Below are 18329 nucleotides of genomic sequence, written 5' to 3' on the forward strand. Positions count from 1 at the left end.
GGTAAAAAATCTATATGCTGAAAACTATAGAAAGCTTATGAAAGAAATTGAAGAAGATACAAAAAAACTGAAAAAGATTCCATGCTCCTGTATAGGAAGAACAAATATTGTTAAAATGTTGATACTACCCAAAGCAACCTACATATTCAATGCAATCCTTATCATAGTAACACCAGCATTCTTCACAGAGCTAGAACAAATAATCCTAAAATGTGTATGGAACCAGAAAAGACCCCGAATAGCCAAAGCGATCTTGAAAAAAGAAACCAAAGCAGGAGGCATCATAATCCTGGACTTCAAGCTATACTACAAAGTTATAATCATCAAGACAGTATGGTACTGGCACATGAACAGACACTTAGGTCAATGGAACAGAATAGAGAACCCAGAAATGGATCCACAAATGTATGGCCAACTAATCTTTGACAAAGCAGGAAAGAATACCCAATGGAATAAAGACAGTCTCTTCAGCAAGTGGTGCTGGGAAAACTGGACAGTGACACACAGAAGAATGAATCTGGACGACTTTCTTACACTATACACAAAAATAAACCCAAAACAGATGAAAGACCTAAATGTAAGACAGGAAGCCATCAAAATCCTCGAGGAGAAAGCAGACAAAAACCTCTTTGATCTAGGCCACAGCAACTTCTTACTCACCACATCTCCAGAGGCAAGGGAAACAAAAGCAAAAATGAACTACTGGGACCTCATCAAAATAAAAAGCTTCTGCACAGCACAGGAAACAATCAGCAAAACTAAAAGGCAATCGACAGAATGAGAGATGTTTGCAAACGACATATCCGATAAAGTGTTAATCTCCAAAATCTACAAAGAACTTACCAAACTCAACACCCAAAAAACAAATAACCCAGTGAAGAAATTGGCAAAAGACATGAATAGACACTTCTCCAAAGAAGACTTCCAGATGGCCAACTGACACATGAAAAAATGCTCAACCTCACTCATCATCAGGGAAATACAAATCAAAACCACAATGAGATACCACCTCACACCTGTCAGAATGGCTAACATTAACAACTCAGGCAACAACAGATGTTGGTGAAGATGCGGAGAAAGAGGATCTCTTTTGCATTGTTGGTGGGAATGCAAGCTGGTGTAGCCACTCTGGAAAACATTATGTTGGTTCCTCAAAAAATTAAAAACAGAACTACCCTACGACCCAGCAATTGCACTACTAGGTATTTATCCAAGGGATACAGGTGTGCTGTTTTGAAGAGACATATGCACCCCAATGTTTACAGCAGCACTATCAACAATAGCCAAAGTATGGAAAGAGCCCAAATGCCCATCGATGGATTAATGGATAAAGAAAAGTGGTATATATATATAATGGAGTATTACTCAGCAATCAAAAAGAATGAAATCTTGCCACTTGCAACTACATGGAGGGAACTAGAGGGTATGATGCTAAGTGACATTAGTCAGAAAAAGACAAAAATCATAGGACTTCACTCGTATGAAGACTTTAAGAGAAAAAACAGATGAACATAAGGGAATGGAAAGAAAAATAATATAAAAACAGGGAGGAGGACAAAATAGAAGAGACTCGTAAATATGGAGAACAAACTGAGGGTTACGGGGAGGGGGGATGGGGTAAATGGGTAAGGGGCACTAAGGAATCTACTCCTGAAATCATCGTTGCACTATATGCTAACTAATTTGGATATAAACTTTTAAAAATAAAAAATAAAATTAAAAAAAAAATTGGAGAAGTAAATCTAAATGGCTATGGCTTTATTGACACAATGAAGAACACACAGAACTCTAGTTCTTTCTCACATACATTTTCCCCATTTGACAATATCTTGTTTGCTTTTCCATATTTCTTTTGTTTTTTAAAAAAATGCTTATTTATTTATTTATTTTTGGGGGGGAAGAGAGAGAGGGAGACAGAATCGCAAGCACACTCCACACTGTCAGCACAGAGCCTAATAATGTGGGGCTCTAACTCATGAGCTGTAAGTTTGTGACCAGAGGCAAAGTCGGACACTTACTCAACTGAGCCACCCAGGTGCCCCTCCATATTTCTTTTCTACATGGTTTGCTTATTTTCGGATTCTGTACCTATAATCTATTATGTAATAACATGGAAGATCTTTTTGACTCATGTATTATTTTTATGTTACTCCGGTTGAGGCATTTCAACGTATCTTCACTGCACATATAATACAATCAATCTGCTGTTTCCAACCTTAGATTTTGTCATTGGTGCTCAGTTCATTTACACTGAGTTTCTTTCAGTTCTTCAAACATAGAGAGTTCTTTCCTACCTTGTGGCTTTAACATAAAATGTACACGTTTGTATCTCTTCATATGACTGGCTTTTCTTCATGTTTCATGTCTATGTTTAAATTGCACCTCCCCAGAGACTTCTCCTTAATATTTCAATATAAACAGATGTTTCCCTGCTATTGTCTTTCACTGTGCTCATTCACTTTTGGTGGGATGTAAAATGGTACAGTCACATTGTAAAATTCCTTGGCAGTTTATTATAAAAGTAAAATATGCTTACTCAATCACTCAGTAATTCTACTGCTATTTTCCTATTATATTTAGCATGAGCAACTTCCTCTATCTGAAATTGCATGGTCATAAGATAGGTGTATATTTAACTTAATAAAAAATATCATGAACTGTATCCCCAAATGGTTCAATAATTTTATACTACATACAGCAACGTATTAAGACTTCCAGTTTCTCCATATTTTTAATGATAATTGGCAATCAATGTCAGACTTTTTAATTTTAATCATTCAAATGGTGTGAAGTGATAATTTTTATGTACATTTCCATGTTTACTCATAATAATGAATACCTTTTCACATGCATATTGGCCATTTATCTATTCTTTTTAAAGATTTTTTTTCATTGAGATGTTCTTTTTATTATTGTTATAGAAATTCTTACTTGGAGTAAACCTTTTGCCGTTACATATTATTTTAAAATTTATCTCAGCTTTTTAATGGTATTTTCATGTTCTTAAATGTGTCTTTTGTGAACTACATGGTTTTAATTTTAATGAAGAAAGTTTTATTAATTTTTAAAGTCATGGTTCAGATTTTTCAGTTGTTACAAGAAACCACTGACACAATATTTAAAAGAAAATTATTGGAAGTTTTCTTCTAGTAGCTTGTAGGTTTAATTTTTAGGTTTAGGACTGTGAGCCATCTCAAAATAGTTTTGTTGTATGGTATGAAGTAAATTCTGGATTTACTATTTCCATGTACTTACTCAGTTTTCCCATCTCATTTCTTGAAAATAATTTTACCTTCCCTTTGATTTATTTCAGTAGCGTGCTAAAAATTAAGTAAAACAACTTTGTAAGTGGATGTGTGTTTAGACCTATCTTACTGCATTTAAAAATAATTCTTTTTTTTTTTAATATGAAATTTATTATCAAATTGGTTTCCATACAGCACCCAGTGCTCAACCCAACAGGTGCCCTCCTCAATACCCATCACCACCCCTCCTTTCCCTCCCACCCCCCATAAACCCTCAGTGTGTTCTCAGTTTTTAAGAGTCTCTTATGGTTTGGCTCCTTTCCTTTCTTAACCTTTTTTTTTCCTTCCCTCCCCCATGGTCTTCTGTTAAGTTTCTCAGGATCCACATAAGAGTGAAAACATATGGTATCTGTCTTTCTTTGTATGACTTATTTCACTTAGCATAACACTCTCCAGTTCCATCCACGTTGCTACAAAAGGCTATATTTCATTCTTTCTCATTGCCACATAGTATTCCATTGTGTATATAAACCACAATTTCTGTATCCATTCATCAGTTGATGGACATTTAGGCTCTCAAAAAATTAAAAATAGATCTAGTCTATGACCCAGCAATAGCACTGCTAGGAATTTACCCAAGGGATACAGGAGTGCTGATGCATTGGGGCACTTGTACCCCAAAGTTTATAGCAGCACTTTCAACAAGAGCCAAATTATTAAAAAAAAATTCTGAATGGGGCCAGTGGGTGGCCCAGTCAGTTGAGCATGCAATTCTTAGGTCATGATCTCATGGTTTGTGGGATTGAGCCCCATGTTGAGCTCTGCACTGACAGCACAGAGCCTGCTTAGAATTCTCTCTCACTCTGTCTCCGCCCCTTCCACACTCATGTTCTCTCTCTCTGAAAATAAATAAATAAAACTTAAAAATATAAAATAATTTTTTAATTAAAAATGTTTTAAATATTGTATTTGGTTTTGAGAGACACAGAGAGAAGAGAGTGAAAGCAGGGTGGGGAAGGGGCAGAGAGAGAGAGACACACAGAATCCCAAGCAGGCTCCAGGCTCTGAGCCATCAGCACAGAGCCTGAAGTGGGGTTCAAACCCATGAACTGTGAGATCATGACCTGAGCCGATGTCGGATGCTTAACCAACTGAGCCACCCAGGTGCCCCAAAATAAAAAACAAATTCTTAAGCCAATATTGCACTGTTTTGATAAGTATAGCTTTGTTGTAAAACTTGAAAACAATGATTTTAAAGTTTCTATTTTATTCTCATTTTCCAAGTAGTTCCAGCAGTCCTAAGACATTTGTATTTCATTAAAATTTTAGAATCAACTTGTCACTATGTGTTTTAAAAGCCAACAAGGATACTGAATAGAATATATTTGAATAAGGAGAGATGTGTGTGCGTGTCCTATACACACACACACACACATATAATGTAAATATATAATATATGCATATATGTGGGTATATATACATACAGCACATATATTATGAATTTAATAATTATATAAAACATGCATATGTATATATTATATACACACATATATGAGACAGAAATAAGTGAATAGACGATGTGCAAAGACACATCCATGACATTTTAGAAAATTATGTATAATTATATAACTGAAGAAAATGTGGTACTGGCACATGAACAAGTCAAATGGACCAACAGAATAAAATGAAGATTCCAGAAAATACCAACACCAATATAGAAATTTCATGCATGGTGTATGGTACAGATAAAACTGATACTCTTTTGGAAGTTACCAACTACTTAATACTTGGTTGTGGAATGATAGATAATCCATATAAAACAAGATAAAATTCGATTCTTATCTAACACAATTTATAAAAATCATCTATGTAGATACAATGTATAAATTAATTCAATGGAGATTAAACAATAATTTAAAATATTATAAGAATATATAGGATAATATCTTTATGGTTTCTATATTATAATTTCTAAATGCTGTAAAATATCAGTGAATTGTCTATTGTAACTTTTGCCTCGCTTCTATTAGCTTGCTTTTTTGTCTTTATGATTTGAGATAGATTTTTTTTTTTAAGATCTGGATTACATCCTTTATCAGAGAGAAGAAAGAGGGAAGGAGAGAAAGAGAGAAGAGGAAGAGGGAGAGCAGTTAAAAAGACACCAAATCCAAAGAGAGATGATAGGAATATGATCAATGGGGAATATGAGGGATTCATGAAGTTTTAATTGCATTTTGATATTCAATTGTTTTAAAATCTCAGTTTTTTCCTTGTGTCTATTTTGAATTATTCACCCTTTATTTGAAATTACTTACATAAATAAAACTCAATGTCAATGCTGCAGACAACACAAATAATTCTCCTAGCTTTTGTGCTATGCTTTTAAAATTAGGCATTCATCCAGAAATATAGCATGAGGATGGTTCACATCACTTTTTTTGTTGTTTTTTATAAAACTGACAGTAGCAATTTTTCTCAAGTGTAATAGGGCATGGCCAATAAATCCTTAGTAGATCTTATACACCAGCTTATGAACTTTCTTTATTTTTCCATTATAAACTTTTAAAACCAAAATAATTGGGTCCTTCTTAAGTTACACAGATTTCAGAGTCATAATGTTTATAAATTGTTTTGTTTTTACTCAGGGGTGCCAAAAAGAAAATGTACAATCTAAATAGAAACTTTAGGATTTAAAGATATTGTTTTATACAATAAATTTAAATTTATTAGTCCAGAGGTATTTTAAAAAGCACTGATTTTTGCAACAGTTACAATTTGATACTTTGCAAAATGGTATTAAAATTTTAAATTTTCATTTATAATTAGGATGCTATTTCCAAGAAAAATACAAGGTAACTAAAATCCTGACAAGTCTCCGAAGACATAATGTAATAATTAATAAGGGCATTGTTATCTAAGTATTATCATTTCGTTAAATAATTTTACATAAGCCAATTCATAGGCAAATGCTACAGTGTTCACAAACATAATTTCAGGCATAACTTCTATCACCAAAGCAGTGAATGGGTTCTGACAAAGAAGAGTACACACTATTTCTGAGGATTGTGAATAAAAATATATCTGTTGATATATCATGTTCAAGAATCAATAATTGAATGCCTTACAGGATATAACACTGCTGTGTGACTGAGAACAGCCCTCTAAGCCTTGTTCTCATGCATTAAGTTATTAGGAAAAAAAGAACAGCTAATGAGTTAAAACAAATAATAGTAGTATATTAGAATGACACTGTATATATTCGGATTTATTCAATTCTAACCATCATACAGGAGAATATATAAGGTATTATTTAAAAAATTACACTTATAATCATAATTAGTTGTTTGGATGACTGGATTAAAGAAATATTATACAAATATATTAATGTACAAAACAGTAATGTTATAACTGAGTATTAAATTTTTAGAGGGTAATTTATTTTTTTAAAAAGGTATTTAAAAAAAATTTAACATTAATTCACCTTTGAGAGACAGAGAGTACACGGTGGGGGATGGGGGTGACAGAGAGAGAGGCAGACACAGAATCAGAAGCAGGGTCCAGGCTCTGAGCTGTCAGCATAGAGCCCGAAGCAGGGCTTGAACCCACGAATCGACTCATAAGACCATGACCCAAGCGAAGTTGTACACTTATTTGACGCAGCCACCAGGCGCCCCCAAAAAAGGTATGTTTAAAGGTCAAATGGTTTGGGCATTCATATTTTTATTTATTTACTACATAACTGAAACAATGTTATTTTTATTTATTCAGCATTGTCAAAAAATATGAAAATAATAATGGTATCTCTTTTAAAAGGATAATCTCCATGTCCAGGAATTTTAGTTAAGGAAACACAAGTATAAATTTGAATTTTATTCTTAGTAGAAAAAGAAAATATATACACAAATAGAGCTTTTCTTTCATTTTTATCTAATTGATTTTATACATTTATTTTTATTATTTTTTATTTCAGAGAGAGAGTGAATGAGAGCACATGCATCTGACTGGGGGAGAAACAGAGAGAGGAGAGAGAGAATCCCAAGTGGACTCCACCCTCAGGACAGAGATGGACATGGGGCCTGATCCCACGACCCTAGGATCATGACGTGAACTGAAATCAAGAGTCCGATGCTCAACCGACAGCCACCCAGGTGCTCCACCTTCCTTTCGTTTTTAACTTCTCTATTAGAACTATGGTGCTAACATATGCCTCCCACTAGGGGTGCCTGGTTGACTTAGTCGGTTGAGCACCTGACTTTGGCTCAGGTCATGATCTCACAGTTCCTGAGTTCGAGCCCCATGTCAAGTTCTGTGCTGACAGCTCAGAGACTGGCGCCTGCTGTAGATTCTGTAGCTCCCTCTCTCTTTGCTCCTCCCCTGCTCATGCTCTGTCTCTCTCTCTCAAAAATAAATAAACATTAAAAAACTTTAAACATATGCTTCCCAATCAATATATTTTATATTATCCAAAATGCATGAATTTAACATATAGTCAAACAATCAGCGTATTTTGTTTCTGTTTTCCTGGAACTGACCTAAACTTTGGAGAGAGATATATGTATATACACATACAGATACCTATATATCTTTCAATTTCAATATGCATCACTAATTCATGTTAAGGATAGATTAAGTAAGCTTGGAATTCCAAGAACCAATATTTGCGTTGCATGGAGAAAGTCTATTTAAGAATAAAAATAAGTGATCAATAAAAGAAGACAGATAGCTGGTCACATTTGAATGTATGAATCCAGTTGTGCATGAATCCAGCTTCTCTGATTGTACCTGCCAATTATAAAAATCAACATCTCCTTTCTTCCCTTGAGATATTTTGGATTGTATGCTGATGCTTGTGATTAAAATATTAGTGGCCAACACAGAGATCAAAGTTGTTTATATTTTACAGATGAAGAAATTACCAGACTCAATGAATACATAACTTAACCAAATCAAATACATGTTAGTGAAGGCCAAACTATTTATTGTATTCAGACAGATTTCTTAGCATTTCTCATCTTTTATAATTTTTTTTAAGCCTTCATGGTCTATACACAAAGAAAATTTCACTTTTTAAATCATTGGTGAAATATAGGAATTTTTACCTGATACATTTAACACTCATCTTCTTATTTGTTAAAATGCCTCAGTTCTTTAAAAAAATTTTTTTTAACATTTATTCATTTTTTAAGAGACAGAGCCAGAGTGTGACTGGGGGAGGGGAAGAGAGAGAAGGAGACACAGAATCTGAAACAGGCTCCAGGCTCTGAACTGTCAGCACAGATCCCGACATGGGGCTCAAACTCATGGACTGCAAGATCATCACCTGAGATGAAGTTGGACGCTTAACCAACTTAGCCACTCAGGCGCCCCAAAATGCCTCAGTTCTTAATATGCCACAGAATGCTAGAGCTATAAAAATAAATATAAGTATTGTTTTTTCTTTATTTGGATAAAACAGGAAATTCTATATTTTCCTTCCAGGTTTTATAATTTTCTGATAAGCAGAACATATTCAAGACAATCCTTTATGATACCTTTACAAATCAGGGACATTATGGATTTGAAAAGATATTATCTCTATTGCATTCCTTTCCCAGGGGGGGAAAAAAAAAAAAAAAAAACTACAAGGAGTTTCCAATATAGTAGGCAGATTAACTTATGACCTCCAATCAAATACTACATTTTTGTCTACTGTTTATCTTGATAGTATTACTCATCAGAACCAGAAAATACAAATTTTTAATATTATGAGAGCATGCACTACTCTGAAAAAAATTGTTATGACTTGTTCTCAACCATAAACCCATATGTTCAATCACATAGACTTACATATGCCTGAAAAAGATCTACATTTATAGGTATGCCGCATTTTTTCCACAGATCATCTGTTTTATAAAAGTGAAATTCTCATATTTTATTTTTCTTCTGCTCTTACAAAATATATGAATAGTTCATCAAAAGGCAAATGAAGGCAAGCTTAGTAACTTCTGGGAGATTTCCTGTGTCTTTTACTTAATGTCAAGAAATATGTAAAAAGTATGAATGTTCAAGAGAAGAACTCACAGGGATAGCTGTATACATAGTTTTTGGACACTCTGAAGTAAACAGCTCTCTCTTTAAACCATATTTGTTTTCTATTTCTAGCAAAAAAAAAAAAGCCATAACTTTATCAATGCCATGTAGGATGAAAAATACTTTACATTAAAACATTAAAAATTAATTTGTAATTTATTAAAAAATATTATACTTCCATATATATATATAACAGTTTGAGCTATTTTATCTGAAGGAGGAATGCATTTCTCTGAATAGAAAAAATGTATTTATTAAAATTAATGTATTTATATAATATTAAGTACTTTACTAATAGAATATAATAAATATTCAGATTTTATATCCATTTTATTGATATTTTCTTGTGGAGTTTATCTTACAAATGTATAAAATAGAATATATTTTGAATGTATTCTTATATGTATATCTTCAGTAATAATCATTCTTATGATATTGTATAATTATAGACTGCCCCTTGAATATGATTAAAATGCTGGTATGAAAACAAAAAATGGGTCAACTGCAACTAAATACTTAAAAGAACAAGTTAAGTCGTGGAATAAATCCAGTACCTCTCATTCTCCTATATGTTTATTTTTTCTTCCTAATCCCGTATCACAATAGTCCATATGAACAGGTATCACAACTGAGAATAGAGCTAAGAGGATAGGGGAGAAGAAAATATATTGGAGCAGGTAAAGAAGCCATCTATTTCTCATGACTACTAAAGGGGTAAAATTAAGGATTATCATACGTTAATAATTCACATTGGAAGACAGAGAGAACAAAAGTGAGTGGGAGAGAAGTTTAGAAACAGGAGAGAACAATATAAGCAGTATAGGCAATTCTGAACCACAATTCTATTCATCACTTTTAATGTAAACACTTTAATTGTTTTAAATTTTTATTTATTTTTGAGAGAGACACAGTGCAAGTGGGGGAGGGGCAGAGAGAAAGGAAGACACAGAATCTGAAGCAGCCTCCAGGCTCTGAGCTGTCAGCACAGAGCCTGCTGTGGGGCTTGAACAGGTATCAAACAGAGCTTGAACTCATGTACTGCGAGATCATGATCTGAGTCGAAGTCAAATGCTCAACTGATTGAGCCACCCAGGCACCCCGTAATGTAACATTTTAATGTGCTCAGTACAATTATAACGTTTAATATGTAATACATATAAATTAAATATATGTAATATAAATATATATTATAAAGTAGATATTATATATATATATAATTTAATGTAACATTTATAATTCAATATATAGTTACGAAGTACTTTCTATGTGTCCAACACTTTTATAACACTGGGAATACATCGATGACCAAAACCAAACATCCTTGTCCATATAGGGCTTACTTTTTATAGGAAAGACAAAAAGACTAAACAAGTGATATATCTGATGTGACTAGCGCATAGGAAGACAACCAGTAAAGTTCTGAAAGCTAATGGAAGGGTGTGTGTGTGTGTGTGTGTGTGTGTGTGTGTGTGTGCGTGCGCTGGCCACACAGGGAAGATGACATGTAAATAACAGTCTGAAGGATATGGGGGAAGAAATTAAACATAATGAAATTTGGGTGAAGAGTACACCTGTCATAAAGGACAATGAATAAAAGGCTCAGAAATGGGATTATGCTTGAATCAGATGAGAAAGATGAGGAAGGGGCAGGTGTTATGGTCTCATAGAAAGGTATCTACTATTATAAGAACTTCAACTTTATTTTGAATGAGATGTGAAGGCATTGCAAATTTTGGAGAAGACTACAATGATATATTTTTCATTTAACAGGATCACTCTACCTACTGTGGAGAATAAAAGGAAAATAAAGGGGTGGAAGAAGGAAAAGCCAATTGGAGACAGCTGGGGGAAAATTAGGGTAAGAGACATTGGCAGTTTGGTCTGAAGATGAAACGATGGAGGTGGTAAGAAATGCCCAAATAGAGATGAGAGGGTTTGCTGCAAACTGAAGATGTTGAAAGAGAAGTCAAAAGTTCCACACAGCAACTTTTTGCAAATGAAACTTCAACCAATAGCATGTAAGAATTCATGTTGATGGGATTGTAAAATGGTGCAACAGCTATAGAAAACAGTATAGCAATTTCTCAAAAAGTTAAAAATAGAATCGCCAAATGATCCAGCAATCCCAAACTATACTTGGATCCAAATAAAATTGAAATTAGAATCTCAACAAGATATTTGTATTCCCATGTTCATAGCAGCACTATTCACAATAGCCAAGATATGGAAACAACCAAAGTATCCACCAAGAGATGAACAGAATATGCATACAATGGAGTATTACTCAGCCTTAAAAATGAAGGAAATCCTGCCATTTGCAACATTGATGAACCTGAAGGACATTATTATGCTAAGTGAAATAAGCTGGTCATAGAACAAAAAACACTGCATGATAGTTGAAAGCAAGCATGAGGTCTCTCATGGACTGGCACATTGTTTCTTTCTGGTTCCAAACATAGGTCCTTTGACTGTGAACGGACAGACTGTAGACACTGTAAATCAGCATTTGTTAGATTTTGAGAAACTATGGACGTGAACGAGAGGAAAGGGAGAAGGTGGAATTATCTGTATAACAGATCACTTATCTAGGTGACTCCTGTCCATTGGAAAGGGGCCAGAAGTCTTTGTCCAATATAATGGAAAATCATGCAATTGAAGAGACATCAGGAAAAAGAAAAGAAAGAAAAGAAAAGAAAAAAGAAAAGAAAAGAAAAGAAAAAAGAAAAGAAAAGAAAAGAAAGGAAAAGAAAAGAAAAGAAAAGAAAAGAAACAAGAACAAAAACAGAATGACACACATTTGAAATTCCTTCTGATGTTTGATGCTTGTGTTCACTAACCCTTCCCTGTATTTACATTCATTCAGTGTTCAGGGACTGGCTTTATCTTGGTCTGTTAGATTCTGATCAGTATAAGAAATCTCTCTGCCTGCATGTCAAAATCTTTATATTTTTCTCTCACTATTGTGCTTTCCCTTTCTCCTTTCTGAGGGTGTCAGCCCTTGTTTCCTGTCTTTGCTTGCTAAATAGACCTATGTTCTTTAATTTAACATGTTCAGAGAGCTGTCTTCCCTCTGTCTGAGAGGAGCTACTCAGTTACAAGTCATATGCATTCTTTTAGTTTTATATCAGAAAGCTTTAGCTGGAAATTGTTAAACATCTCCTCTTAAATAACTATTTGAAAGTTCTTACCAAAAAAAAAAAAAAAGAATCTATACATTGGCTTGGCTTCTATCTAGGAAAGTGTTACTTCTTTGACTCTCTTGTCATTATTTTCAGATGTTTTCCAAATTTCTATATTTTGAACATTTTCTTGTTTCTCTCATGAAAATTTTATGTACTCTGAAAGCCTTCCCTGGTGTTCATCTTCAAATTTAGATTAGGGCCTCTCACATACAGTAATACAATATCTACCTTGGTTTTTTAGCAATTACCACAATTTTATTGCTTGCTTGCTTGTTTGATTGACTTAAGAGAGAGAGAGTGTGTGTGAGCTGGCATTGCAGGGGCAGACGGAGAGGGAGAAAGAAAGAATCTCTTAAGCAGGCTCCATGCTGCTCACAAACTGTGAGATCATGACCTGAGCCAAAATGAAAAGTCAAACGGTCAACCAACTGAGCCACCCAGGTGCCCTACCACAATGTATTTTAATTACTTGTTTATGCATTTATATATATTTTTTATTTTGCAGTAAAACTGCTGAGAGCAGACTAGGTCTCTATCTATTTCAATCCTATACTTGCTATACCTGACTCTGCTCAGAGGAGAGCAGATGATGAAATATTTCTGAATGAATTAATTAATGGATATTAATTTCATGCACATGACATCTTAAGTTGCATTTACCATTAGGATCCGTCTCCTGACTTCCATTCTTATGTTTTAAATATTTGTCTATGTTATAAAACTATTTTTAAGATAGCCCCACCATTTTTTAAAAATCCAAACCAACTCTGGTTTTGATCTTGATAACATATCCCCTAAGTCTCCCAATTTCATAATTTGGAACTGAATATTATACCTTTTTCTCTCTCCCCTTTGCCCTCATGTCTCAGGAAAGATGATGCACTTTCTGGAATTCATTCTCCCTTCTCTATGCATGTGATTATACAATGAGTATGATCTTATGCCTTTATTTTATGGTCTATTGGAATAGTCTGCATTCTGGCCATTTCATGGCCAGTATCTCTTTCAGATGTGCAAATCTTTCATAGGTATCCCTGTCACTTACAAGCCACTTTGAAGTCACACATAAGCCTCAAAGATTTCCTTAATCCTGTTTACAAACTCTTTTCAAACCATTCTGGATCATATATAATATGCTTCACCCTGGTCTCTGGGTTTTTCTCCCAAAGCAAAAACAGTTTTCTGTAACAGAAAGGGTGCCCATTTTGGTAACAAGAATGTACTGTTTGGACTTTTGTTCTCCATTTATGTATCTTTTTATCTTTGGCAAATCACTTACTTGTCTATGGCTTGGTTTCTTTCTACAAAAATAAGATAATGATATTTCTATTCTTGTGTGATTATGTGTGTGCGCATGCATTCATGCACTTATAACATGAATATGTGCGTGAGGCACTTAGAAGAGTGCTTCTTGTACAGTGACTGCTCACTTAGTAGTAGCTGCTATCAGGATGTCCCCCCATGATCTGACCAAGCTAAACTACCCTTAGTCCACATATTATGCTCGACACTCTTTCATAGGGACACAGACCATGATTAAGTCTGCGCTGATTTATACAAATATCTAAAAATAATGTTTCTTAAATCTCTCTACCTCCACTTTAGAGTAAAGCCTTTCCAAAAAGGGCTTCTCTTCTTCTGTTCCCTACTCCCTTCTTCCCAGTCCCTGTGAATTTGCTCCAATCTGGTCTTTGTCTCCGGCACTCACCAAACTATTCTTCTTTAAGTCATCAAGGGTAAGAAATAGTTCACATGAAATATTTCAGATATGGCCCAGTATGCCTCTGTAACCAAGTGCCCTTAGCTTCATAGAGAAAACAACAGTTTCCCACCAAAATTAAAAGTAACTGGGTAGAGTAAGGTCTCCAGATCTTGAAGTACTTGGGTGAAATAAGTCAACCAGGTTCTAAGTTGTGCACACTCTGTGTTATCAGGAAACTTCCATATTTTTGATCAAGATTGTCAAAAACCTTTGAGTTACTTAATAGCTACTCAAAACCTTACACTCTCTTACATCCATAGAAAACTTTAACAATGATAAAATAGGAATCTTTTTCATCTATCATATGATAGCATAAAGTTTTCTTTTTATATATTGTGTTGTATCAGCACTGAAGTGCTTAGTGCTTATTCAGATTGAAGGTAAATTGAGCAATTGTGTATGGAACTTGATTGCTGACAGCCAGGAAGAATGATCCAGGATCCGTATCTCAACGTCTCCAAACTGGCAGAATTATCTGCAGTATTTGTACAAATAAGGAAATTTATTTTTCTATATCGATAATAGTCCAAAGCTTTGTGCTTGTGAGGAAAAATGCTCTCTGGCAAAACAAAAGTTTTTTTTTTTTTTATTTTTTAATACCAGGAGATATTTCATTAAGTTAGTTTAATGCAATGTAAATGCCAACTAACTGATTGTCTCTATATCCGTTTCTCTCTGCAACTTGCTGTTTTGTGTCTGGGTCTTAATTTACAAAGGTGACTGAGTGATGACATGGAGACATTAATGAACTGAAAGAAAATTTCAATGTTAATGACAGTTCCCCTAGGAACCAGAGGTACTTTGTAGGGTCTCAGGAGGAACACTAGTTTTTTTTTTTTTTTTTTTTTTTTATGTCAAAATATGATAATACACAGAATTAATAAAAAAGATTAAAACACATGCCTATGACCAACCACAGCTGTAGCACAGTTCTCTATTTTTACATACCTCGAGAGACAGGTTTTGCCAGTGCATATATCAGGGCCACCCGCATTTGTGGAGTAAGAAATTGCCTTATTGGATTCTGGAAAAAAGAGGTAAATGAAGAGTTAATAAAAGTACTTCAGAAGAAACAAATTCCATTTAGGGCAAGGGTTCAAAGACTGGGACACTATCCTCAGTTGACTCAGCCTTGGGGTGTTGAAGGCACAGAGATACAGTGTCCTCATGGTAGCTACCCACCTAGCTCTCACGGTATCAACGCAACCACAATAAGGCATCTCTGCTGTAATTCAGTGCACTAATTGCCAAGTTCAGAAATTAATTTTCCAGGTGGAACAGTGAAAAACTTATGAATCAATTAACATTTATATCACAATATAAAAGGAACAGAAGAAAGTTACTTTGATTTACAACACTGTTTATAGAATACTGTAATCTCTAGCACATCTATAGTATCTTGACATTCTCTTCCTGAATTATTTTGCTTCATACATTTATTTTTCTTAATTTATTGTCATGCTGAGTAACTACATATTTCTGTGATCCTTCCTCTATTTAATACATGCTGTTATCGCTAGGTTATAGAGTTCCAAGGGCTATAATCTCCTTTTTACTTTCCATTGTGTAGCTCAATGCTTGTTATATCTATCTGTCTGTCTGTCTATCTATCATCATCGTCGTCTATAATAGACTTTCTGATCTTCATTTGTTAAATTTTAGCATACTGTATCTAAACAACCTTGGAGCATAGTGACAAACATTGAACTGTCATGAGATAAATATTGACTCTCTTTTTTCTTCTCATTCTTTTTTATGATCCATAGTAAAAATTAAAATCTTCTTGATTGTTTGTAGTGTTGGCTTTAAACTGTTTTGTTCATATCAAACTGAAAGTGCTGATTTGAACCATATCTTCTCAGCATCTAGACATGGCATGCTCTAGGAAAGCAAGACTTGGGAAAAAATCCAGGCAATTTCATGTCATATATACCAGATGCCAATAGATGCCACCATTGCACTGTGACAACCATCTGTGTTGTGGTAACAACTCTCTTCTCCATTTTCCTATTAGAGAATGCTTAAGTATGAATCATTAAATATAGTTTGGGAAATATATCCTACATGTTTTTTTCCATGCCCTTAAAATATGGATGGAAAGTTAAATTTCCAAGGAAGAGGTATTTCTGGTGGGTGTTGAATATATTGTTGCTACTGTTATAGCTGAAATATTATGAGATTGACAATATTCCTTGCAATTATTTTAACCTTTGTATGAATCAAAATTTTCCCATTATTGAACAAAAACTAAAAGTTAAAATTAAAAAGCCTGCATCAGATTATGTCTTGTGTTTATTATTTACATATTATCTGGTTACTTTCTTTAAAGTATTTCAAAATCCATCTATGTTTTAAATTTCACCATGGAAATTTAGGAATACTGTACAAAGTAACACAGCAATGTTGTCTGAGGTATTTGTAAGAAAAATCTCATCAAGTTATGGAACAAGGAACTCAAACACTAGAAAGAATACACAATCATTACAAATAATTTTCTCTTTTGTGTTACTGAATGCATCCAATTTATGTGCCTTTGTACTGAAAGGTAACGTTCCTCTTTCCATCATTTTCTTTTGTATAATTCCTGATAAGATTAATTTGTGACTTACAGTTCTCTTCTTTCAAAACAATTCTACTGACTGGCCTCTAATTAGTGGTTTGTGCTCGCATTAGTAAAATCCATCACCATTTTTACTGTTTCTAACTGATACTGAAGTAGAGAATTTTCAGAATAGAGCATACCTATATCTACTTGAATGCTCCATTCCAGATTATTATTCCTACTGCTGAAGCTTAACTGCAGTACACGTGTGAGAGATTTATTTTAATAGAGTGAATAAAAATATATTCTCTACTCTTTACTGCTTCACTTTTTATAGAACCCAATTCAAGGCTGCTCAAATTAGTGTGCTTATGTACTATTTTACAATTTCCGTCTATATAAAAACATGAACATAATTTCCTTTAAATACAATTTTAGGAATGGCAATAAAATTAGAAAATTCTATCACATAAAACAATGTTGTCTTTATCAACCTTTAGTACATATCATAGCTCAATAAAAATTTGATGATTTTGCAAAATATAAGTAATATGTTTAGTTTATTAAAAATCATAGAATGATTATAGAATTACAGAATACTTCTTCTTCCACAACTTTAGTTGTGGAAATTCTAGTGAATTTTTCATGTCTTTTTTGATCAAGCTTTTACTCTCTTATAAAATAAAAAGGTTATATGCCATTATTCTAACACTAAGCCATCAAATTCTCATATCACTTATTAGCTTCCAATTTCGTTGACTCTTTTCAATCCTTGTCATCTGAAATTTATTTATTGTCAGGTTTTCTACATATGCACATAAGGGAAAGAAATATTTATTTCCTTCATGAATACGAAGTATTTAGATAGCATTTTTAAAGCCTTATGAAAATATAACTACTCCCTGTTTTACCTCAAGAGACATATGGACATGCTTTAAAACTACCACATTATTTGACAACTTTATGAACAATTACTGGAAAGAAAACATTACATACACTACTTTCACATAGAATTTATTGATAGTTGCTGAATCTTGCAGATTTTTTGAGAGAATTTTGTTTCAGAAGAGTTACAAGTTTGGCCTACATAAATTCAATCCCCAATGCAATCTTCAGATCGCCAAACTTGTCCCTTCAGGAAGCTGCCTATGAAAACTGTAGCTTGGGCTGTGAATGACAATAGCAAAATAGAAAAAAAACAAAAAACAAAAAACAAACAAACATGCAAAATTAATACTGGTGCCATGAAAACAATAAGAAATTAATAAAGGTGAATATTGGGCTGTCAATATAGGCTAATTAAGGAATTTATTCCATTACCAGGGCAAGGAGATTTTGTAAACCTTTCCCACTGGTAGATAGGGGCAACTGACTGAGAGGGGTTTCATTGTTTATGCCCTGAATAAATTAAATGTAATTTTCTTCTTTCAGTTCCACACTGTGTAATAAGTTTGTGGTGGGGAGTAGAAAAGGGAGAACAATTTTTCTTTCAGTTAATAAGACATCAGACTGTATTAGAACCATGACAA

At 33.8% G+C, this 18329-nt stretch overlaps 1 protein-coding gene across 1 annotated transcript in view; it reads right to left on the reverse strand.

The window, feature by feature from the left end:
* LOC144615073 (uncharacterized) overlaps positions 1-18329 on the reverse strand; it is a 430524-nt gene that overhangs the window by 270607 nt on the left and 141588 nt on the right. The window contains exon 3 of the mRNA XM_078441574.2: positions 15207-15282. Within this exon, the coding sequence (XP_078297700.2) occupies positions 15207-15252 (46 nt within the window). The 5' untranslated portion in view covers positions 15253-15282. The remainder of the gene's footprint in view (positions 1-15206; positions 15283-18329) is intronic.

The sequence above is a fragment of the Panthera onca genome, chromosome F2 (genome assembly GCF_046562875.1).
Source record: "Panthera onca isolate mPanOnc1 chromosome F2, mPanOnc1 haplotype 2, whole genome shotgun sequence".
Lineage (NCBI taxonomy): Eukaryota > Metazoa > Chordata > Mammalia > Carnivora > Felidae > Panthera > Panthera onca.